The following is a 23,703-nucleotide window of genomic DNA, read 5'->3' as shown; positions in this document are numbered from 1 at the left end:
ACCAGTAACTTCCTGGGAAAGAACGCATCAGAATTCACTTTTTCTGTGACTCCTGTCTACTCCGGACATATTTTGTCTCCACCATTAACTGTTTTCATCCTGTGGAGGTAGGAATAAAAGCAAGACAGCAGTTTTCTGATTAGATTTCCATAATCATCAGGTTGTCACCCTGGCAGGGGAAACCACAACACTGAGGACTTGAAAGATAATCTCTCCTGCGTTTGAAACTTCCTGTACAGTGGCGTGATCTCTGCTCACTGTAACCTCTGCCTCCCGGGCTCAAGCGATTCTCCTGCCTCAGCCTCTTGAGTAGCTGGGATTTACAGGCATGCACCACCATTTCCAGCTAATTTTGTATTTTTAGTAGATACAGCGTTTCACCATGTTGGTCAGGCTGGTCTTGAACTCCTGACCTCAAGTGATCCACCCACCTCGACCTCCCAAAGTGCTGGGATTACAGGTGTGAGCCACTGCACCCGGCCACATAACTCCTTATTCTAGTTATTCTCAGAGAGTATTCTGTGTATGTATATTTCTCCCCATCCAATGATTTGAGATTCATGGTTTTATTGTAGATAGGTTTTTTCTCATTTTATGTCTTTATTGATTTTTACTTAATTTATTGCACATCTGTAAATACAGATCTATGTTACTTCACAGCACTTACTAAATTTCCTCATAATCAAATAAGTGTTGTCCACACTAGGAAACTTTCTGCATATTTGTTGACAAAATACTTCAATCAGCTGATCCTATATTGAATAATATTATTTTTCTGGATATTCATATACTGACCACCTTCTCATTGTTTGGTTCTTACCAAACCTGTCACATCCTCAAAGACATTTTCCACGACAAAGTGGGTTAAGTGATTCTTGCTCACCTGTATTCTCTAATAGTCTTTGTATTAGGTTAACACATATTCGAGATCTCTAGGTAGCTTAATTTTTTTCCATGTATCCATCTGCACATGTTGTTTTCTAATTTATCTCCTTAAAAATTTTTGCTTTTTTCTCATGAGTTTCTACATTGAATTAACAATGGGAGATTTTTTCACTGTAGTATTTCTTGTTCCTGGAAAAGAGGCTTGGATGCGGCCCGGCATGGTGGCTCACACCTGTAATCCTAGCACTTTGGGAGGCCAAGGTGGGCAGATCACCTGAGGTCAGGAGTTCGAGACCAGCCTGACCAACATGGAGAAACCCTGTCTCTACTAAAAATACAAAATTAGCCAGGTGTAGTTGTGCATGCCTGTAATCCCAGCTACAGGATGCTCAGGGAGGAGAATCGCTTGAATCTGGGAGGCAGAGGTTGCAGTGAGCTGAGATCGCACCATTGCACTCCAGCCTGGGCAACAAGAGCAAAACTCTGTCTCAAAAAAAAAAAAAAAAAAGGCTTGGATGCTATAATCATTCTGTCATTCATTGCAAAACAGGACAGATGGGTGGGCCCAATCATTAAAAGTGAGGCAGTGATTATTACTTTTATTAGCAGTAGTATTAAGCTGCACTGGAGCACAGAGATAATTGGATGAGGCAGAACAATAGAAAAGGCAGTGACAGCCTTTAGCTCTGTTGTATCCTGGACTCTGGTACAACCTAGAGTCCCACATGTGCATCTCTGAATTCTGTATTGACAGATGAAGAGTTACTAGAGGTGTTTACCTTAAGGGGTTAAGCATGGGTTTAGCTAATTTGGGAACAAATTTGAGATGAGAAAGGAGCACAGTTAAGCATTCCTGTGTCTTTGAATTCCTTTTTTTCTGTCACTGAGTTGTGGTTGCAAAACTAAACTCTTAATATCCCCCAAAACCGAGAGGTTGGTGGTGACCTCAATGAGGCCCAAGAACTTGAACAAATTTGAGGAAGGAAATTATACAGTGCTCCATCTGAGGTGGAAGTTGAGGTTAGCAAGGATGGTTACACAATTCTCCCATGAGAAGGGAAGAGAGGTCTGGGCGTGGTGGCCCCAGCACTTTGGGAGTCCAAGGCGGGTGGATCATCTGAGGTCAGGAGTTCAAGACCAGCCTGACTAACAAGGTGAAGCACTGTCTCTACTAAAAATACAAAAATTAGCCAGGCGTGGTGGCAGGCCCCTGTAGTCCCAACTACTCTGGAGGCTGAGACAGAAGAATTGCTTGAACCTGGGAGGCAGAGGTTGCAGTGAGCCGAGATTGCGCCACTGCACTCCAGCCTGGGCAATGGAGCAAGACTCCATCTCAAAAAAAGAAAAAAAAAAAGAAGGAAAGAGAGTTGTTATGAAGGAACCAAGACATGCGAGCAGGAGTAGAATGGCCCCGGCTGCTCTAATCCTTCCATGCTCTTATTCCTAGGAGTCCTTGATCCTCTCAACCAGCATCCACCAAGTATAGTTTCAGAGTCAGGAGTAACTACGACTTCCCTTTCAGGAGTGTGAATGTGTAAACACCCATCCAGGCTCCCAACGTGAGTGCAGCCTGTCTGGCCCCCCATGAATGCCCTGTTCTGTCTACTGACCATGCCCCTTCAGACTATGCAATGGAGAATCTCATTCCAACCACCATGCTGGCTTGATCCTGGTAGTCTCCAGGGGATGATCTTTCAGGCTCAGCACAGCCAGAGAAGGCCCCCAAAGGCTGCCAACATGGCAAGTCAAGATGGTTTTGGATTTACTCTTCAGTTTGAAGAACTTTGAAAAATCTTCATCAGAAAAGCTGTGCTGGCCCTAGAAGAATCTGGGAGAGCTGGAGGCATGTTCTGTGTGAACGCTGTGCTGAAGGATTGAAGATGACTACTATTTCTTTTAGGTGCAGTGTATGCAAGAAGAAGTTAACCTAACAGCGATGAGGATGCTCACTTTAGAAGGACTTGCTTGTGAGCTTGGTTCTTGGTTGGCATCTAGGAACTTGCCTTCTAGCATATCCCCTGTGTTACTAAGAGACAACGTGAGGTTGTGTGCCTGCACTGAATTCTGCTGTTACGTCTTCACCAGGCTGTTTCTGTAAACAGTGTAATTCATGGTGAACACCCGATTTCCTCTGGTTTCTCTGTAGCTGCTCATTATGCCTATGTGGTCCCCATCTAATAACAATCTTGAACATTGAGTCTCAAGCAGATTTGCCTGGGGCCAACACTACACATGTGTTGCTGCATTTATGCTGGTGGAATGAACAAGTTAAGACACAGGTTTGCACAACTTATAACCAACATCATTTTTCTTTTATTTTCTTTCTTATTTCCATAGGTTTTTGGGGAACATGGTGTTAGGTTACTTGCAGAAGTTCTTTAGTGATAATTTCTGAGATTTTGGTGCACCCATCACCCTAGTAGTACATACTGAACCCAATTTATAGTCTTTTATCCCTCACCTCCTCCCTCCCTTTCCCCCGAGTCCCCAAAGTCCATTGTAACATTCTTATGCTTTTGCATCCTCATAGCTTAGCTCCCACTTAAGAGTGAGAACATAAAATATTTGGTTTTTCATTCCTGAATTACTTCACTTAGAATAATAGTCTCCAATTTCATCCAGGTCACTATGAATGCCATTATTTTGTTCCTTCTTATGGCTGAGTAGTATTCCACAGTGGTGTGTGTGTATATATGTATAAATATGTATATATATATTTATATATATGTATATATGTATATGTATATATATATTTATATATGTATATATGTATATGTATATATATTTATATATGTATATATGTATATGTATATATATATTTATATATGTATATATGTATATGTATATATGTATATATATGTGTGTGTGTGTGTATATATATATATATATATATATATATGACAATTGCTTTATCCGCTTGTATAATCAACATTATTTTTCTCAAATGTATTTTGGTAAATAAAATATTTTCCAAAAAGTGAAAAAAAAGTTACTCTTATATAAAGATGGCCTAAGATACCACCTACTGATGAAAGTGAGGTGGCAATTTTGGATTAACGGGCATCACAGGCAACTACATAGATCCTCTCAGCAAACATACATGAGGAAAACCAGAACCAACCAGACAGCCAGAACTGGAATTAAAAACTAGTCCTTCGACCGGGCGCAGTTGCTCGCGCCTGTAATCCTAGCACTTTGGGAGGGCGAGTCGGGCGGATTGTCTGAGCTCAGGAGTTCAAGACCAACCTGGGCAACATGGTGAAACCCCATCTCTACTAAAATACAAAAGAAATTAGCCACGTGCGGTGGCATGCCCCTGTAGTCCCAGCTACTCAGGAGGTTGAGGCAGGAGAATTGCTTGAACCTGGGAGAAAGAGGTTGCAATGAGCCAAGATCGTGCCACTGCACACCAGCCTGGGTGACAGAGCAAGACTCTATCTCAAAAATAAATAAATAAATAAATAACTAGTCCTTCATTGAAAGACCATGGACAAACGTCCAAAAGAAACAAGAGCAAACAGAGAATTATGACCACCTCAAATGGACAAAGTAAGGAGCTAGGAACTGAGCCTAAAAAGATGGTGCTGTGTGAGCTCTTGGATGAAGAATTCAAAATAGCAGTTATGCAAAAACAACAACAACAACAAAAAAAAACTAGGCAAACTCCATGATAACAAATAAAACCAATTTAGAAATGTATCAGATAAATTTGGCAAAGAAATTGACATAGTTTCAAGAATTTAAACAGAAATACTAACACTGAGAAACACATTGGCTGAACTGAAAATTTTATTACAAGCTCTCAAAAGCAGAATGGATCAAGTATCTACTCTTTCAAACGTAGCATCCTCTTAGAAGTGTGCCTGATAAGAAAGGGTCCAACATGGGCTGGGCGTGTTGGCTCACGCCTGTAATCCCAGCACTTTGAGAGGCCAAGGCAGACGGATCACCTATGGTCGGGAGTTCAAGACCAGCCTTACCAACGTGGAGAAACCCCCTCTCTATTAAAAATACAAAAATTAGCTGGGTGTGGTGGCACGTGCCTGTAATATCAACTACTTGGGAGGCTGAGGCAGGAGAATCACTTGAACCCAGGAGATGGTGGTTGCAGTGAGCCAAGATTGTGCCACTGCACTCCAGCCTGGGTAACAGAGTGAGACTCTGTCAAAAAAAAAAAAAAAGGAAAGAAAGAAGAAAGAAAGAAAGAGAGAGAGGGAGGGAGGGAGAGAAGGGAGAGAGGGAGGGAGGAAGGAAGGAAGGAAGGAAAGAAGGAAGGAAGGAAGGAAGGAAGGATTTCTACTCATGACTGTGATAATCTGTGTATTTAAGCAATATTATATGTACCATTTCTTAGTGCTCAGGGTAGATGAGGATCCTTGAGTGGAAGTGTCAATTGTCCAACACCCTGATTTTCTCAAATTACAACCCTATGTCTTACTCTGTCCTTGGAATTAACCATCACTGAGCTCCTTTGAAGTCCCGGTCACCACTGACCCCCACGACCCCTCTGATGAGTGGGGTGTGTAACAACTTGCTCCACACAAGGAAACTGAGGCTCAGAGAAGGGGGTGTGAAGGCTCAAGGTCACATGGGCAGCAGATAATGAGCAATCATTAAATAAAAATGAGCTCCCCAACCCAACAGGTGAGTTCCCCTCAGGGAAACAAAGGACACTGAAGACTCAGGAGTGGATCACAAGTCTGTTTCCAAGGAGACGAAGGTGGATGCTGCTGCTAAGAGAAAGGGAAAGTCCATGGAGGGCACCGGTTGATAGAGCAAAGTGGCAGTGTTGGATACAGGTCATGTCCTCTACCCATATTTCCTGTGTTTCTCCATTGCGCTCATTGCCACAATGCAGCTCCACTTGAACTACACAGCCAGGTGTCAGATGCGTCTCTGCTGACCTGAGTCTGCCCTGCAGCATGGACCTGCATTTTCCCTGAAGCATCTCCACGATGGATGAGATGACTGGCCATGGTAAGGACCCAACAACCCCGTGCTGATAGACGGATGAAGGAGTAAAGGAGACCCCATGTGGAGGCTCTGAGAAGCCCTCAGTTACCCTCACCTGGAAGAGGCTCACTCAGGAAGGCCCTGGGCCCATTTTTCTACTACATCTTAGCCCTCAATAAGATGAGGAAAGATCCTGCAGCCAGTAGCTAAGGATTAGGGGGAGCCCATTTCTGTCTGAAATGTCTTCAGGGAACCTGATACTCACTCCCACCTCAGCCCTGGGGAAATGAAAGCCAGGCTTCTGCAGTTCTCCTTCCTGTGGGGCTGCTGATGGGACAACCCCATGACAGGGAGAACCCAGCCTTTGAGTGTGTCTGTCTGTCCTCCTGGACACCATGGTTTCATCCATCTGCACAGCTGGGGCCAGTGGGAGGAGATGCCGTGACTCCCACCCTCACAGCCCTACTCTGACTTGGTGAGATTTCAAGAGGAGAAGGGCACTCTAGTCTTGAAGGGACTTCTCTCCACAGCCAAGCCCTGGTCTATCAGGAAATTTCAGGGGTCAGGATGCTCACAGGTGGGGGAGAACCTGCTCAGGCTTCAGGGGCAAATTTCTCACAGGGAACTCTCTTCCAGGGCTGAGTCTGAGCCTCAGGACCCATGTGCAGGCAGGTGAGTCTGTCCCCAGCAGTCCCAGGTTGCTCCTGCTCACTGGGGACAAGGGGCCACCCCCAGGCACCTGGGGATGGAGAACAGCATCTCTGAGCTGACTGATGGGGATGTCTGGGCGGGTCTTGGGACTGACAGCTGGGATTTGAGGGATGCATTAGTATCTTGGGACCCAACCTGTGATTTCATTTCAAGGCTCCTCCCTAAACCCACCACCTAGGCTGAGCCAGACTGTGTGATCACCGGGAGGAGGCCTGTGACCACCTGGTGTCAGGGTATCCTGGAGGCCCAAGAGTACCAGCTGGATAAAGAGGGGGCCCAAGAGTACCAGCTGGATAAAGAGGGAAGCTCAGTGTCATGGAACATTAAGGAAACCACTGGGGCCTGGGAACAAGACCAGAACCTATAACTCACACAAGCCAGAGCACAATGCAGAGAAATATCACTGTTATTATCAAAGTGCCACAGGCCGGTCAGGGCACAGCGACCCCCTGGAGCTGGTGGTGACAGGTGAGAGGACACTCAAGGGGCCCAGCCACAGGCTCTGCCCTCAGGAAGGGGGTCACTTGCGCCCTGACTTTACTGTCTTTTAGGGATGTCCCATAAAGGGGCAGAAGTGCTGAAGCTCTCAGCCTCTGGGTGGCGCCTGCAGATCGTGCAGAACCATCTGCAAACCAGGATTGAGTCTTCACTTTCTCTGTCAACTGATGGTAGAGAAATCCCCATGAGATTATAGATGCAGGCTGGAAGGCAGAAGGTTGTGTAGCAGGGGCAGGAACCATGGGCATTTGGCCCCCTGCTTTGTGTAGATTACTCACGCTTTCAGGGCCTGAGTGGACATGATCTTATTATACAGCTTGCATCAGCTAACACACACTCCACATTTCATGGTGCCTTGGTGACCTATGCCCGAGCATCCAGTCTCTCCTAAGGCTCAATAATGGAAAAAAATATATTATTTTCCTTTTTTTTTTGAGATGGACTCTCACCCTTCTTGCCCAGGCTGGAGTGCAGTGGCATGATCTTGGCTCACTGCAACCTCTGCCTCCTGGGTTCAAGCGACTCTCCTGCCTCAGCCTCGCAAGTAGCTGGGATTACAGGCAGGTGCCACCATGCCCGGCTAATTTTTTTATTTTTATTTTTATTTATTTATTTATTTTTTTACTTTATTATTATTACACTTTAAGTTTTAGGGTACATGTGCACAATGTGCAGGTTAGTTACATATGTATACATGTGTCATGCTGGTGTGCTGCACCCATAATTTTCTTATTTTTAGTAGAGATGGGGTTTCACCATGTTGGCTGGGCTGGTCTCGAACTCCTGACCGCAGGTGATCTGCCCACCTTGGTCTCCCAAAGTGCTGGGATTACAGGCATGAGCCACTGTGCCCGGCAAAATATATATATATATGTTTTTCAAAAGGAGACTAGCTATCTGTGAATGATGATAGGATTTTGCTCCACAATCCTAAGTGTCTAAGCCCCAATTCACCTATAGGAAGGAGCTTGTCAAAACCTCCAAACAGACATATACACCATGGAATACTATGCAGCCATAAAAAATGATGAGTTCATGTCCTTTGTAGGGACATGGATGAAATTGGAAATCATCATTCTCAGTAAACTATCGCAAGGACAAAAAACCAAACACTGCATGTTCTCACTCATAGATAGGAATTGAACAATGAGAACACATGGACACAGGAAGGGAAACATCACACTCTGGGGACTGTTGTGGGGTGGGGGGAGGGGGGAGGGATAGCATTAGGAGATATACCTAATGCTAAATGGCGAGTTAATGGGTGCAGCACATCAGCATGGCACATGTATACATATGTAACTAACCTGCACATTGTGCACATGTACCCTAAAACTTAAAGTATAATAATAATTTTTAAAAAAAAGCCTCCAAACAGCATCTTGATATGCCACTGACATTTCAAGCACCATCTGTTCCACTGGATCATATGGCCCAGGTGTCAGAGGAACTTGTGCAAGGCCTGGATTTGTTGCAGAGCCTTCCCCTATTCCACACTCCCCTCAAAACTTTTTTTTTTTTTTTTGAGATGGAGTCTCGCACTGTTGCCCAGGCTGGAATGCAATGGGACGATCTCGGCTCACTGCAACCTCTGCCTTCCAGGTTCAAGCAGTTCTCCTGCCTCAGCCTCCTGAGTAGCTGGGATTACAGGCGCCCGCTACCATGCCTGGCTAATTTTTTGTGTTTTTAGTAGAGACGGAGTTTTGCCATGTTGGTCAGGCTGGTCTCGAACTCCTGACCTCATGATCCGCCCACCTCGGCCTCCTTTTGAGTCACTTAGTAAATGGGCTAATGGAGCACACCCACATGAGAAATATGTTGCTTTCAAAATTCAAGAGGTAGGGCCTGGCGCGGTGTCTCATGCCTGTAATCCTAGCACTCTGGGAGGCCGAGGTGGGCGGATCATGCAGTCAGGAGTTTGAGACCAGCCTAGCCAACATGGTGAAACCTTGTCTCTACTAAAAATACAAAAATTAGCTAGGCGTGAGGGCGGGCACCTATAATCCCAGCTACTAGAGAGGCTGAGGCAGGAGAATCGCTTGAAATAGGTTGCAGTGAGCCAAGATCGTGCCACTGCGCTCCAGCCTGGGCAAAAAAAGCGAAATTCTGTCTCAGAGAAAAAAAAAAAACAAAAAAAACCCAAGAGGCTTACTAGGTATCACGGTTCTTTTGGTTGTAGGAAGGGCCAGATGCAACAATTTATCTTTTGCTTTAGAAGATATATCTCAACATTTTCCATATCAGTGGACTCAGAAATTGTGTTGAGGCAGAAGGCTCCAATATTTTTGTGGAATTTATTTCTCATCCTCTGTCATGCAAATGTGTTACTAATAAATTTGGACTAGGTGCTACTTCTTGCTTTCCTGGTCCAAACAGCATAATTTCTTTTTTTAACTTTATTTTAATTTATTTTTATTTTTGATATTTAATTTAATTTAATTTTATGTTCTGGGATACAAGTGCAGGACCTGCAGATTTGTTACATAGGTAAACAAACATACGCTGTGGTGGTTTGCTGCACCCATCAACCTATCACCTAGGTATTAAACTCCACACCCATTAGTTATTTATCCTGAGGCTCTTCCTCCCTTCTTCCCCGCAACAGGCCCAAGTGTGTGTTGTTTCCATTCCTGTGTCCACGTGTTCTCATTGTTCAGCTCCCACTTATGAATGAGAACATGCAGTGTTTGGTTTTCGGTTCCTGTGTTTGTTTGCTGAGGATAATGGCTTCCAGCTCCATCCATGTCCCTGCAAAGGACATGATCTCATTCCTTTTTATGGCTGCATAGTATTCCATGGTGTATATGTACCACAGTATCTTTATCCAGTCTATCATTGATGGGCATTCCAACCAGCATAATTTTATCAATGTAATGATTCAGTCTAATATTTTATGAAAGGAGATGATACTGATGGTGGTGGTGAGAACTAAACTATGGGATAGAACTAAACAGTTGGTATGTGCCTGAGGTAGGACAGTGAATGTATATTGCTGGCTGTGCCTGCTCAAGGAAAATGGTTTCTGATGGTCTTTCTTAGCAGTGATGGATAAGAAAGCATGGTGGCTCATGCATGTAATCCCAGCACTTTGGGAGGCCAAGGCAGGAGGATCACTTGAGGTTAGGAGTTCGAGACCAGCCTGGTCAACATGGTGAAACCCCACCTCTACTAAAAATACAAAAATTAGCCTGGCATGATGGCAGGAGCCTGTAATCCCAGCTACTTGGGAGGCTGAGATAGGAGAATCGCTTGAACCAGGGAGGTGGAGGTTGCAATGAGCCAAGATGATGCCATTGCACTCCAGCCTGGGCAACAAGAACAAAACTCTGTCTCAAAAAATGAAGAAGAAGAAGAAGAGGAAGAGGAAGAGGAAGAGGGAGGAGGAGGGGAGGGGGACGGGGAGGAAGAGGAAGAAACGAAAAAAGCATTTCCCAGATCAATAGGTGCATGCTTGGTACCAGTGAATGCATTAATTTGCTCAAAGAATGCATCACGTTTGGTACAGCAGTGATAATTGAATTCAATGTCTGCTTAGATTAATACATTTTATTCTCATTATTCAAGATATATCTGTCTTCTGCGCAGTCAAAACAGAAATGTTAAATGGAGATGTAGTAGAAATCCTCACTTCTGCCTCTTCCGAATCCTTGATGGTGGCCCTCATCTCTGCAATTTATCCAGGAATGAGGTATTGCTTTTGGCTTATGATTTTTCTAGGTAACAGCAGCTCTAATGTTTTGCACTCAGCCTTTCCCACCACACTAGCCCTCATTCCACAGGTCAAGGAACCCATGTGGGAATTTAGATAGTTTTTATCTAAATAGACAACTAATTGGATAGTTGTCTTTTCCAATTGTGCATACCAGACCTGCAGATACGGTCAACAGGATAGGTCTGAGACTCACTGAATTTACACTGAGAAAGACGTGAGCTCAAACTATGTTGATCCTATGATCTCCACAAACCCCTTCTAACTGGAGGGTCACAGTGATATTTTGGGTCTCCTGGAATCAGTGTCAGCTCAGAACCAGTGTCCAGTAGCACCCAAAATGTCTGATACCTGTGTTTTCCTCTAGCGGACAGTTGCCCTGACAAAAGGCCATAGGTCTCCTTCAGGAAGGCTGGGAGAGAGATTAACAGTGTAAACGTTTGGCAGCGTACCAGAGGCAATGCCAAGGAAATGTGGCCTTCATTGTAATTCAAGGGGTTCTGGGCCTATAAACTGGCTCCATTCCAGGAATTGATTTAGGGACTACTACATATGCTTTTATGATTCAGTTTAAAATTTGCTTACTTTACCCAGTCATTTTCTGATGACACAGATTAAGTAAAAATTAAGTAGGTTTCTTATCTATTTCACTTATGGGAACACCATGACCAGCTAGCAAGCACCACATGCCTGCATAAGTCACATGATTTCAATTGCTGCTTTGAGTCTGCTTTGCATTATGGTAGTCACACCAACCTTGCCTTTGTTAGTGGAGTTCTGCCACACGGCCCCTGCCACTCTAGGATCCAATGACTCTAATTACATTTATGTTTCTCATTTCAGTGGCAGCAGCTCTAGCCTGAAGTTTGAAACTAAAAAGAAAAACCATCACTGAGCTCTTCCATAATTCTGGGTCTTCCCTCACACATTTATTTCTCACCATATTGTTGAAAGATCTTCGGGTGGGCATGGTGGCTCACATCTATAATCCCAGCAGTTTGGGAGGCTGAGGCAGGTGGATCATTTGAGGTCAGGAGTTCGAGACCAGCTTGGCCACCATGGTGAGATCCTGTCTCTACTAAAAATACAAAAATTAGCTGGGTGTGGTGGCACACGCCTGTAGTTCCAGCTACTCAGGAGGCTGAGGCAGGAGAATCGCTTGAACCCGGGAGATGGAGGTTGCACTGAGCCAAGATCATGCCACTGCACTCCAGCCTGGGCAACAGAGTGAGACTGCATCTCAAAAAAAATAAAAAAAAAATAGAAAGATAGATCTTCTAGACTCTTCCAATTTAGATGAGCCCCCTTGAATGACAACTCCTCTCTAACATTTTAATCTTCCTAAACATTTGAATCTCTTTCTCTGTAGTAAACCAAGGCAGGTCTGGCATTTTGAGTCTAATCACTTTGGGCCACCTTTGGTGGAAACCTCCACCCTAATGACCCCTTGATGGTCCCAGGCATGTGTGGCGACTCACCTCTGGCCTCTGTTATTTAATGCGGATCCATCTACACTTGGGGACTTCCACGCCTCTTTTTCTGCTCATGACATTGATATTCTGCATATTTCAGAAATACTGCATGTACATTTCTCCATTGGGGATCTCAGATGTGAGATCTTGAGTGAACACGTCAATCATCCAACGCTATGATCCTATCATATCCCAAACACTTCATGTACTAACCTGGTCTGGAAATGAAGCACAGATGAGCCTCTCCCATGTGCCAGGAACCACTGTGATGAGTGGGATTTGTGACAACAAGCTGCAAAGGAAGAAACTGAGGCTCAGAGATGGTTCATTACCGCCCGAGGTCACGTAGGCAGTGGACGATAACCAGTCTTTGAATAAATATCAGCTCCTTCCCCCACTCCCCAAATCAAAGCTCAAACATAAGTCATTGTTCCCGAAACGTTGAACAGGGATTGAGGTGCAGAGGGATGGCCAAGGACACAACGGGCACCGAGGAGGCAGGAAAGACTCAGAGGTTTGTTCCCAGGGATGTCAGGGGCGGACGCTGTAGCCAAAAAAAAAAAAAAAAAAAAAAAAGGGAAGTTAAAAAAAAAAAGGGGAGGGGATTACTATTGATTAGAAAGAAAACCTATAGTCCAGGGCCACAAAGAGGGTCATGACTTCCTCTCTTTAGTCCCTGCATTTCTCCTCTGTTCTCACTGCCACATGCAGCTCAGCCTGGGCTGCACAGCCAGGTGTCAGGTGCGTCTCTGCTGATCTGAGTCTACCCTGCAGCGTGGACCTGCATCTTCCCTGAAGGATCTCCAGGGCTGGAGGGACGACTGCCATGGTAAGGATCCCACAACGCTGAGCTGATGGACAGGCTGAAGGAGGGAGGGAGACCTTGGGGGAGGCTGTGAGAGGGAGGAGGTCACCCTCACCTGAAAGGGGATGACTCAGGAAGGCACTGGTTCTTTTTTCTGCTACATCCCAGGTCTTAGTGGGATGAAGGCAAGCCAGACACACAGTGGCTGGGGGTCGGGAAAGACCCCATTTCTGTCTGAAATGTCTATAGAGGGGTTGGGCCCTCCCCCACCTCAACCCTAAAGGAAAGAGAGCCAGGCTCCTGGGAGGGCAGTTCCACTTCCTGTGTGGCTGCAGATGACAAAACCCCATGAGAAGAAGGACCCAGCCTCTGAGTGTCCACACCCTGTGTGTCTCTCTGTCCTGCCAACACCGAGGGCTCATCCATCTGCAGAGCAGGGCAGTGGGAGGAGACGCCATGACACCCATCCTCGTGGTCCTGATCTGTCTCGGTGAGATTTGAAGAGGGAGGGGAGCTTCTAACCTAGAAGGGACCTCACCCCACAGCCAAACTCTTGTCCCTAAGGAGACCCCAGGGGCTCACAAAGATCCCAAGGAGGGGAGGATCTGCTCAGACTTTAGGGGCAAATCCCTCACAGGGAACTCTCTTCCAGGGCTGAGTCTGGACCCCAGGACCCACGTGCAGGCAGGTGAGTCTGTCCCCAGCTGTCCCAGGTCCCTCCTCCTCACTGGGGACAAGGAGCCACCCCTGTGCAGCTGGGGACGGGGAATAGCAGTTCAGGGCTGACTGATGGGGGTGTCTGCAGGGTCCTGAGGCTGAGAGCTGAGCTCTGTTGGGTGGGAAATGACTTAGAATCTGAACTCTGATTTCCTTCCAGGGATCCTCCCCAAGCCCACCCTCTGGGCTGAGCCAGGCTCTGTGATCACCCAGGGGAGTCCCATGACCCTCAGGTGTCAGGGGAGCCTGGAGGTCCAGGAGTACTGTCTATATAGAGAAAAGAAAACAGCACCCTGGATTACACGGATCCCACAGGGTCTTGTGAAGAAAGGCAGCCCCCATCCCGTCCATCAACTTGGAACATGCAGGGCATTATCGCTGTATCTATGGTAGCCACACTGCAGGCCGGTCAGAGAGCAGTGACCCCCTGAAGCTGGTGGTGACAAGTGAAAGGACACTCAGGGGTCCCAGCCCCAGGCTCTGCCCTCAGGAAGGGGGTCGGCTCTCAGGGGCATCTCCCTCTCACAACCCAGCCCTGGGGATGACGCGAGAGGTCTGAGCCCCATTTAACACGGTGCCTCCTTCTCTCCTAGGATTCTACAGCAAACCCACCCTCTCAGCTCTGCCCAGCCCTGTGGTGACCTCAGGAGGGAATGTGACCCTCCAGTGTGTCTCACAGCTGGCATTTGACGGCTTCATTCTGTGTAAGGAAGGAGAAGATGAACACCCACAATGCCTGAACTCTCAGCCCCGTAACCATGGGTCGTCCTGGGCCATCTTCTCCGTGGGCCCCGTGAGCCCGAGTCGCAGATGGTCGTACAGGTGCTATGGTTATGACTCGCACTCTCCCTATGTGTGGTCTTTACCCAGTGATCTCCTGGAGCTCCTGGTCCCAGGTGAGAAATTCACAGCATTGTCTGGAGTTCCCTGAGTTTCCCTGAGTCTCCAGGCAGGTGGGGAGGAGCCGCGTCTCAGGGCAGCTCCAGGTGGGATGATGTTGGGGCGAGAGGGCTCAGGGCTCCTGGGGCCAGAGACACAGGAAGATCAGCAGTGATGAGGCCCACGGAGGATTTGTGAGGAAGCCTGAGGGTCGGCTCCTGGAAACCATGACCACCTTTTCCCAGGTGTTTCCAAGAAGCCATCACTCTCAGTGCAGCCGGGTCCTGTCGTGGCCCCTGGGGAGAAGCTGACCCTCCAGTGTGGCTCTGATGCCGGCTATGACAGATTCACTCTGTACAAGGAGTGGGGGCGTGACTTCCTCCAGCGCCCTGGCTGGCAGCCCCAGGCTGGGATCTCCCAGGCCAACTTCACCCTGGGCCCTGTCAGCCGCTCCTACGGGGGCCAGTACAGATGCTCCGGCGCACACAACCTCTCCTCTGAGTGGTCGGCCCCCAGTGACCCCCTGGACATCCTGATCGCAGGTGAGGAGCCCAGCGGGTTCAGTCAGGGACCCAGGCTCTGCACAGGACCTGCCGGGGTAGCCCAGGTGGTGATGGCCGGGATGAGGGGTGGGGGTCCTAAGGGAGGGAGAGACAGAGACAGGGGTGGGCGGGGAGGGGAGACTCAGAGAACACAGAGACAGAGAGACTGAGGGTCCCAGGGAGAGGCCTGGGGAGGTCTCAGCTCAGAACAAGGTGGGGCAGCCCCTCACCCATCCTTCTTCTCTCTAGGACAGATCCGTGCCAGACCCTCCCTCTCTGTGAGGCCGGGCCCCACAGTGACCTCAGGAGAGAATGTGACCCTGCTGTGTCAGTCACAGGGATGGATGCACACTTTCCTTCTGACCAAGGAAGGGACAGCTGATCCTCCGCTGCGTCTAAAATCAAAGTGCCAATCTCATAAGTACCAGGCTGAATTCCCCATAAGTCCTGTGACCTCGGCCCACGCGGGGACCTACAGGTGCTACGGCTCAATCAGCTCCAACCCCTACCTGCTGACTCACCCCAGTGGCCCCCTGGAGCTCATGGTCTCAGGTGAGGGCCCTGACCCTGTCCTCTCCGAGCTCAAAGGCTCAGCTCAGGCCCTACCCCCAGCAGAACTCTGGGACAATAATGAATGAGGGGAGTGAAGGGGGAGGGTCTGCAGGGGAGGGTCCAGCCCATGAGAGGGTAGAAATAGATGGAGATCTCCCACCCCTGGCTTCCACCCCTGAAGTCCCAGTAGAGTAAAGAGCAGGGAGGTCAGGGAGGAGACGGCGGGGCGGAGGAGGGGTGAACCTCAAAGGAGACGAGACTGGACTGAGGGTGGAAGACGGAGGCCCCACCCGCTCCCCTCCTGATGTCTCCACCTCAGAATCGGAGCCTCTGGGTCCCAACCCCTAAGTCCTGACCCCATGGGTGACAAAAAAAAACCAGCCACTCCCAGCTCAAGAGAATTTTCTAGACTCATCTCAATGCTACCTCCAATATTCAGAGTCTGATTTCCAGGGCAGCAGAGGGGAGGGTGGACAGTAAGGGTGTGGTCTGCGTGGCTTCCTGGTGCTCCAGGGGTGGGGCAGCTGTTCCCTCCGTGGTGTTCAGAGGGGAGGGACGTGTCTGAGGTTCAGCATTGTTGAGTGGAGCAGCAGGGTCTTTCCCCCTCCCTGAGCAGGATTCCCAGGAGCCGTCACCTCTCATGGGGGAGCCAGGGACAGGGGACATCACAGGCAGGTGCTTGGTCTAAGAGTCAGGTGGGAGGAGCCCGGGGAGGTGGGGCTGGGTCTGTGATGGCTCAGCCTCTCCTTGGGAGGTGGAACTTCTGAAAAAGACCGTTCCCCTTGCACCCTGGACTCCCCATCTGAATAACGGGGAGCTGCCTTGATGTGACTGTCCCAAAGCCCCTTCATTTCTGACCTTCTGGGGCATCTGGGATGTGGCTCATCCTAGACCTGCTCCCATCTCCAGCCATCTCTGGCCCTGTCCTGATTCTCCAAATAACTGAGACTTGTAAGCGTTAAAAAGTCAACAGAGATGGGGGCAGGTGCATGCAGTTTCACTCATCCCTCCTGGAATCTCAGCTTAGTAAGACAAAGCCACAATATTTTGAAACAACAAAGGTTTACAAAGCCCCACTGTTTTAGAATCTCCTGTCTTTCTTGAAAAAAACAAAATCTCTCCAATTTTCTACCAAAAGCAACACCTGGCACAGCTCTGCATGACCGCAGTCCCCGACTTTGTCCTGTGGGATGTGTGATGAGTAGAGGAAGGAGAACAGGCTGGGTGGGGAGGATTTGGGGTCCAGCCAGACTTGAACACAGGGAAGATGCTGGGGCTGATGGAGGAAGAAGAGAGGCAGGCGAGATGGAGAGAGGATAGATGGACGCTCCCTTGGCAGCTCTTATTTCTCATTTCCAAGAGCCCCTCATCCACACATGCGGGGCTCCTGGGCCATCTCAAGACAGGAGAGGAGGCTACTTGGACCTTGGTGGGATCTGACTGTGATGAGGCTGGAGTCCGTCCCAGATGTGCTCCTTTAGAGAGAAGCACCCCAGCTGTGGGTGCCCCTCACACCACCCCTCCTGTGCTCACCTGGAGGCCTCTGTGCTCAGGGCATCCCAAGACTAAGAAGGGGCCATGCACCTGCTCCCTGGACGAGTTAAGGAGCATTTCTACTCTGCGTTTTCTGTACGCACTTGCCCATTGTTACTGTCTTCTTTTCTAAACCTTTTAAAGAAATACTTGAATATATTAATTTATAATTTTTATTTGTTAATGAATCTATTATTTAAAAATAATTAATTCTACTTCTCCTTTCATTGGGCCTTGATTTAATTTGTATATTCAATGTAGACATCCATTTTCATTAATGTCAAGTCTTCCTCCCCTACATATTAAAAATTGAGGTTTCCTTAATGAACTTCAGAAGTGTTTGGATGGTTTTTTGTTCTGTTTTGTTTTGTTTTGTTGGTTTTTTTTTTTTTGAGACAGAGTCTCGCTCTGTCACCCAGGCTGGAGTGCAGTGGTGCGATCTCGGCTTACTGCAAGCTCCGCCTCCCGGGTTCACGCCATTCTCCTGCCTCAGCCTCCCGCGTAGCTGGGACTACAGGCGCCTGCCACCATGCCCGGCTAATTTTTTATATTTTTAGTAGAGACAGGGTTTCACCGTGTTAACCATGATGGTCTCGATCTCCTGACCTTGTGATCTGCCCGCCTTGGCCTCCCAAAGTGCTGGGATTACAGGCGTGAGCCACCGCGCCAGGCTGTGTTTGGATGTTTTAAAGCACAATGGCCCGAGGGAAACTGACCGGGCGGCTCCCTGTGGCATGTGAAACCTGGGGGAGGTCAGCGGGGGCTACAGTGCAGCTCAGCCCTGGGCCGGGGTGGGTTCATGTCCAATCTTGTCCAATCACTGGATGATTCTAACATCGAACTAAACCTCTTTTATAGGAAAAAGAGATGCTTTAAAATTGTTAATTTAAATTTAAATTAGAAGAGGGCAATTTGGTAATGAGTTAATATGAAATGCAATGAATATACCCAAACCAGTAGCTTTCTCATGGGTACTTATCTCTTGTTTAAAAAATATAAAGGAATCAAATACTTCACTTATAAGTTGTCGAAGGTGTTGAATAATTCTTTAAATTAGATGAACATAATTCTTTAAATGTCTACCCAAGACCCCCACCTCTCCTTGACAGGGAGGTTATATAGCCTTATATAGAATTTGTTATATAAGTTACTTCTGAATATGTCTCTTCTCCTCTGTTTTGATTCTCAGGAGCAGCTGAGACCCTCGGCCCACCACTAAACAAGTCCGACTCCAAGGCTGGTGAGTGAGGAGATGCTCGCCGTGATGACGCTGGGCACAGAGGGTCAGGTCCTGTCAAGGGGAGCTGGGTGTCCTGGGTGGACATTTGAAGAATTATGTTCATTCCAACTTAAAGAATTATTCAACACCTTTAACAATGTATATGTGAAGTACTTTATTCTTTCATATTTTAAAAATAAAAGATAATTATCCCTGAGAAAGCTACTGGTTTGAGTATATTCATTGTATTTCATGCTAACTCCCTACCAAATTACCCCATTCTAATTGCTTTTCTATGGATCTCCTCTAATTTCCTGATAAAATGTATACAAACCATGAGACAAAGGAAATTTTACTTATTTCTATATTGCTTGCCAATATTTCTCACTTCAAATATCAATATGTATGTAACTACATCTTAAATAAATATCTAAAGTTTTATATCTATACATATTTATGTGTGGTTATATAAGTTACATTTGAATATGTGTGTAGGTATATCCAAGTTCATTTGATATATATATCCATATTCTTAATATATTTGATGGCCGGGCGCGGTGATTCACGCCTGTAATCCCAGCACTTTGGGAGGCCAAAGCAGGCAGATCACCTGAGGTCAGGAGTTTGATACCAGCCTGGCCAACATGGTAAAAGCCCATCTCTACTAAAAATACAAAAAAAAATTAGCCAGACATGCTGGCGCACCCCTGTAGTCCCAGCTACTAGGGAGGCTGAAGCATGAGAATCACTTGAACCCTGGCGGCAGAGGTTGCAATGAACCGAGATAACGCTACTGCACTCCAACCTGTGCGACAGAGTGAGACTCCATCTCAATAAAAATAAAAATAGGCTGGGCACGGTGGCTCATGCCTACAATCTCAGCACTTTGGGAGGCCGAGGTGGGAGGATCATGAGGTCAGGAGTTCGAGACCAGCCTGGCCAACATGGTGAAACCCCCCATCTCTACTAAAGATACAAAAAAATGAGCCGGGCGTGGTGGTGTGCACCTGTAATCCCAGCTACTCGGGATGCTGGGGCAGAAGAATTGTTTGAACCCGGGAGGCAAAGGTTGCAGTGAGCTAAGATCACACCACTGCACTCCAGCCTGAGCAACAGAGCAAGACTCCGCCTCAATAAATAAATAAATAAATAAATAAGACATTTGATGTGGTAGGAGTTTACATGTTTGTTACTGGTCTAGATTCACCTAGCTTCACACTTTGTAAAAGCAGAAATACTGATTTATGAACCTCTAATAGCACCACTATTTAGCAGACAGATATTTGTGAGTGGGGGCAGGGGGGAAGGTATCACATCATTCTAGGTTTTCCTGATTATGTGAATAATTAGTTAATTAGATTAATTGGACAATGAAAACCCAGGTGAAGTGGCTCAGGGCATGAAGGGGAGGCAGCCCCAGACTTTCACCGCTTTGTGCTTCTGACATTCAGGAGCCCCTGATGACTAACCTCTCATCCGTGGAGCCTGGGTCCTCAGCTGGTGGATCCGTGAAACTCTCATCTCCGGGGGAATTGGCTCATGTGCTCCTGTGTCCCAGGCTGCACAGAGAGCACACAGGGCTCAGTGACCTCTGTACTGGGGACCACTTTCCTTGCAGATCCTGAGCCCTCGGGGTACAGGGAAACTCTCCCCCAAATGACTCAAGAGCAACATTTGGATTTGTAGAACACAGGAAAGCTGAAATAATTCATTAAGAAGAACGGAGCGAACACTGCTACAGAGGAAGGGTTTATTGAGGAACTCCTTAGAACTCATGTCAGGAGACAGGAGAAGATAAGAATGCTGAGCCCAGGGGAGAGGCTGGCTCAGGGTACTTCTCCTTTGCTTTGATTCTCAGGAGCAGCTGAGACCCTCAGCCCATCACAAAACAATTCAGACCCCAAGACTGGTGAGTGAACAGATTCTTTCAGTTATGGGGTTGGCGCAGAGAGTCAGGTCCTGTGAAGGGGAGGTGGGTGCTCTGGGTGGGCATCCAGAGGTCCTAGGTGATGTTGATCTGCCCTGACCTCTGTGACCTCTTTGCCCACCATCCCCAGCCTCACACCCCCAATATTACACAGTGGAGAATCTCATCCGCATGGGCGTGGCTGGCTTGATCCTTGTGGTCCTCAGGATTCTGTTATTTGAGGCTCAGCACAGCCAGAGAAGCCCCTAAGATGCAGCCAGGAGGTGAATAGCAGAGAGGACAATGCACCTCTCAGAGTGGTGGAGACTTGGGAACAGATATGGTGATCCCAGGAGGTTCTGGGAGACAATTTAGGGCCAATGCTATCTGGACTGTCTGCCGATCATTTCTAGAAGGCGGAATCAGTGTTGGATTGCAGAGATATTTTCTGGAGTGATCCAAGGTTAACATGTGATACCTTTCCTCTCTATTAATATTGACTTCCCTTGGTTGGATCCCCTTCTTTTCCCACCCCCAGACCTGAGGCTACATCCCACATGGCAGCGTTGGGTCCACACCTCTGCACACCTGTGTGCTCTGGTCCGTGGCGTGTTAACACAGTCTTCCTTATTCCTCATTGCCACACTCCCTGGTGTGCTTTACTGAGCCTCCATCTCTTCAGTTCAGAGTTCCAAACGTGCTTCAGTAACTAAATCAATGGGGGAGTGTCAGATTTCAACCAGAAAAAGATAAATCCACCCTGATGCCCTCACACCCTCTCTGACCCCTACAAGCCCTTCCCTCCTTCTCAGATGCTACCTGTACAGCTTCTCAGATCATTGTGTAAACATCACTGCCATCCCGTTCCACACATTATCATCACCCTACACCCATTCAGCAGCCACTCCCCATTCCCTCTTCCCTCCAGCACCTGCTACCACGAGTATGCTTTCTGTCTCTACGGATTTGCCTATTCTGGCTAAAAATCTTTTAATCCACCTATGACCTGTGAGCTCCTCATTTTAAGATGCCCTGCCTTTCCAGGCAGAACCAAAGTACACCATGTCAAAAGCAATGATAGGCATTTGCAGTGTGTTGGTGATCCACAAAAGGAAAATCACAGAAGCAGGATAGACATCCAGGTGAAGACAAGACCTCAGGTTGATGAATCTTGTCAAGCAGTTGAGCTGTTTCTTTCTACTGACCTATGACAGTCAGACAGAAGTATGCAAAATGACTGGGGCTGATTCTTTTCTGAATTCTCCCAAACAGCAAGAGGACTTGAGTCCTACCATTAAAGAGTTCAACATGTCTAGGTCAAACACCACTGTTGTGTTTGAAGGATGTAAAACTTTGCTGCGTAGGATAGAATGTTTGGAGGGAGGATCCTGAGAAACATGAGGGACCAAATAGTCACCATCTACCCTCTAGAATAAAGAAATGTTATCATTCACCATCTACCCTCTAGAATAAAGAAATCTTATCATTCGCTATCTACCCTCTAGAATAAAGACATCTTATCATTCACCATCTACCCTCTAGAATAAAGAAATCTTATCATTCGCTATCTACCCTCTAGAATAAAGACATCTTATCATTCACCATCTACCTTCTAGAATAAAGAAATCTTATCGTTCGCTATCTACCCTCTAGAATACAGACATCTTATCATTCACCATCTACCCTCTAGAATAAAGAAATCTTATCATTCGCTATCTACCCTCTAGAATAAAGACATCTTATCATTCACCATCTACCCTCTAGAATAAAGAAATCTTATCATTCGCTATCTACCCTCTAGAATAAAGACATCTTATCATTCACCATCTACCTTCTAGAATAAAGAAATCTTATCGTTCGCTATCTACCCTCTAGAATCGCTATCTACCCTCTAGAATACAGACATCTTATCATTCACCATCTACCCTCTAAAATAAAGAAATCTTATTAAGGACATTTTCAAAGCCTTAACAGAATATGAATGATTACAATATTATGTTTTACCTCTACAGCATCTTCCAAGTTCTAGTTTGATTCTGCCAGGCCAAACATTTGAGCCAGATTTCGGCAAGATCAAGGAGACTCTGGCATCTGTCGCTGATTACCTTCCCGCCATACCCGGCCACCAGCCTTTCCCATAGACCCCACGTGTGTCTCCAGACTCTCGGGTACGAATCATGTGAACCCACTGGCCTCTGCCTTCTACATGACTGACAAGCACTATGAAATTTGCATAAATATGAATAGAAAATATACTGTCCCCACATCCCCTAAAATAAAACTGAGTCCTCATCCATGGGCTTTTGCTGGATTATACTAACAAAAGGCAGGTCTTACAACACACATTCCATAGACTCACATCTCAGAGAAGATTCCTTCCGCAGACTCAGGGTCCTGAACACACTGCTCCACTCTCAGGGCTCGGAGACGCTCTGCATGTGGGTCTTCACCCCATCCGGGAGCCCTAATTCCTTCTTCCTTGGTATTTCATACCGTGCTTTTTCCCAGTACTGCTGTGTACTTTCCTCTGCCAGAAATTCCTTGCTGGATCAAAAGCAATCTCCTCAGGGCTCCTATTTCATAAAATGGAAATGGAATTCTTCATATGCCTTAAAAAGGATAATAATTATCCAAACAGTATAAAATACAAACATCCATATAGCAAAATATTTCTTAGTACCTCATGAATTCAAATATATATCGTACAAAATGACTGAGGATTTTATATATTTTGAGCAATATTGAGGTTTTCTCATAATATCTTTTGATTGTTAACTGAAAACTAACAATTGTGTCTGGGAATATAATGTGTAAGATAGCCATGCAGAAAGAATTTTTTCCTTTTTTGTCTACTAAATACTTAATATTTTATGTGCAATGTCTGCCTTAAATATGGGCATTCCCTCCTTTGAGATATGTGTTCATCATAAATGTACACACATATATACACTCACACACACGTATATACTGTACAGTAGCGTCTACACATATGATGTATACACACATAGTGTGTTTTTATGTAATATGTGAGTAATACACACATAACACTCAGAGTAAGTGTATATATCCTATATATCCAAATATACGTGGATTCTTTGTTCTATACAAACTCTATAATATTTCTTTATACATCTATACACATATATAAAGTGTGTGTATATATAGTATTTATGTACATAATATGTAAATATATACACATATTAACATATATATGTATACACACATATCAGAATTTGTTTGTCCATACAAATCCCATAACATATATAACTAGAATGTTTTATCATATGTATGTAATTGAGATTGAACATTAACGTGTATACTT

General features: G+C 46.4%; 1 protein-coding gene across 1 annotated transcript; it reads left to right on the top strand.

Annotated features, from left to right (window-relative positions):
- Nucleotides 1-13,274: 13,274 nt before the first annotated feature.
- Nucleotides 13,275-18,685, top strand: LOC129021229 (leukocyte immunoglobulin-like receptor subfamily A member 3). Its single transcript, XM_054466440.2, is given in 8 exon segments — nucleotides 13,275-13,523; nucleotides 13,686-13,721; nucleotides 13,911-14,085; nucleotides 14,087-14,196; nucleotides 14,344-14,646; nucleotides 14,875-15,171; nucleotides 15,421-15,723; nucleotides 18,446-18,685. Coding segments are annotated over 8 exon segments (1,425 nt in total). The 5' UTR covers nucleotides 13,275-13,381; the 3' UTR covers nucleotides 18,505-18,685.
- The last annotated feature ends 5,018 nt before the right edge of the window (nucleotides 18,686-23,703 follow it).

Source organism: Pongo pygmaeus, chromosome 20 (assembly GCF_028885625.2).
Source record: "Pongo pygmaeus isolate AG05252 chromosome 20, NHGRI_mPonPyg2-v2.0_pri, whole genome shotgun sequence".
In the NCBI taxonomy this organism is placed as follows: Eukaryota; Metazoa; Chordata; class Mammalia; order Primates; family Hominidae; genus Pongo; species Pongo pygmaeus.
Note: the sequence above shows the minus strand (reverse complement) of the source record. Positions and strands in the feature narration are given on the sequence as shown.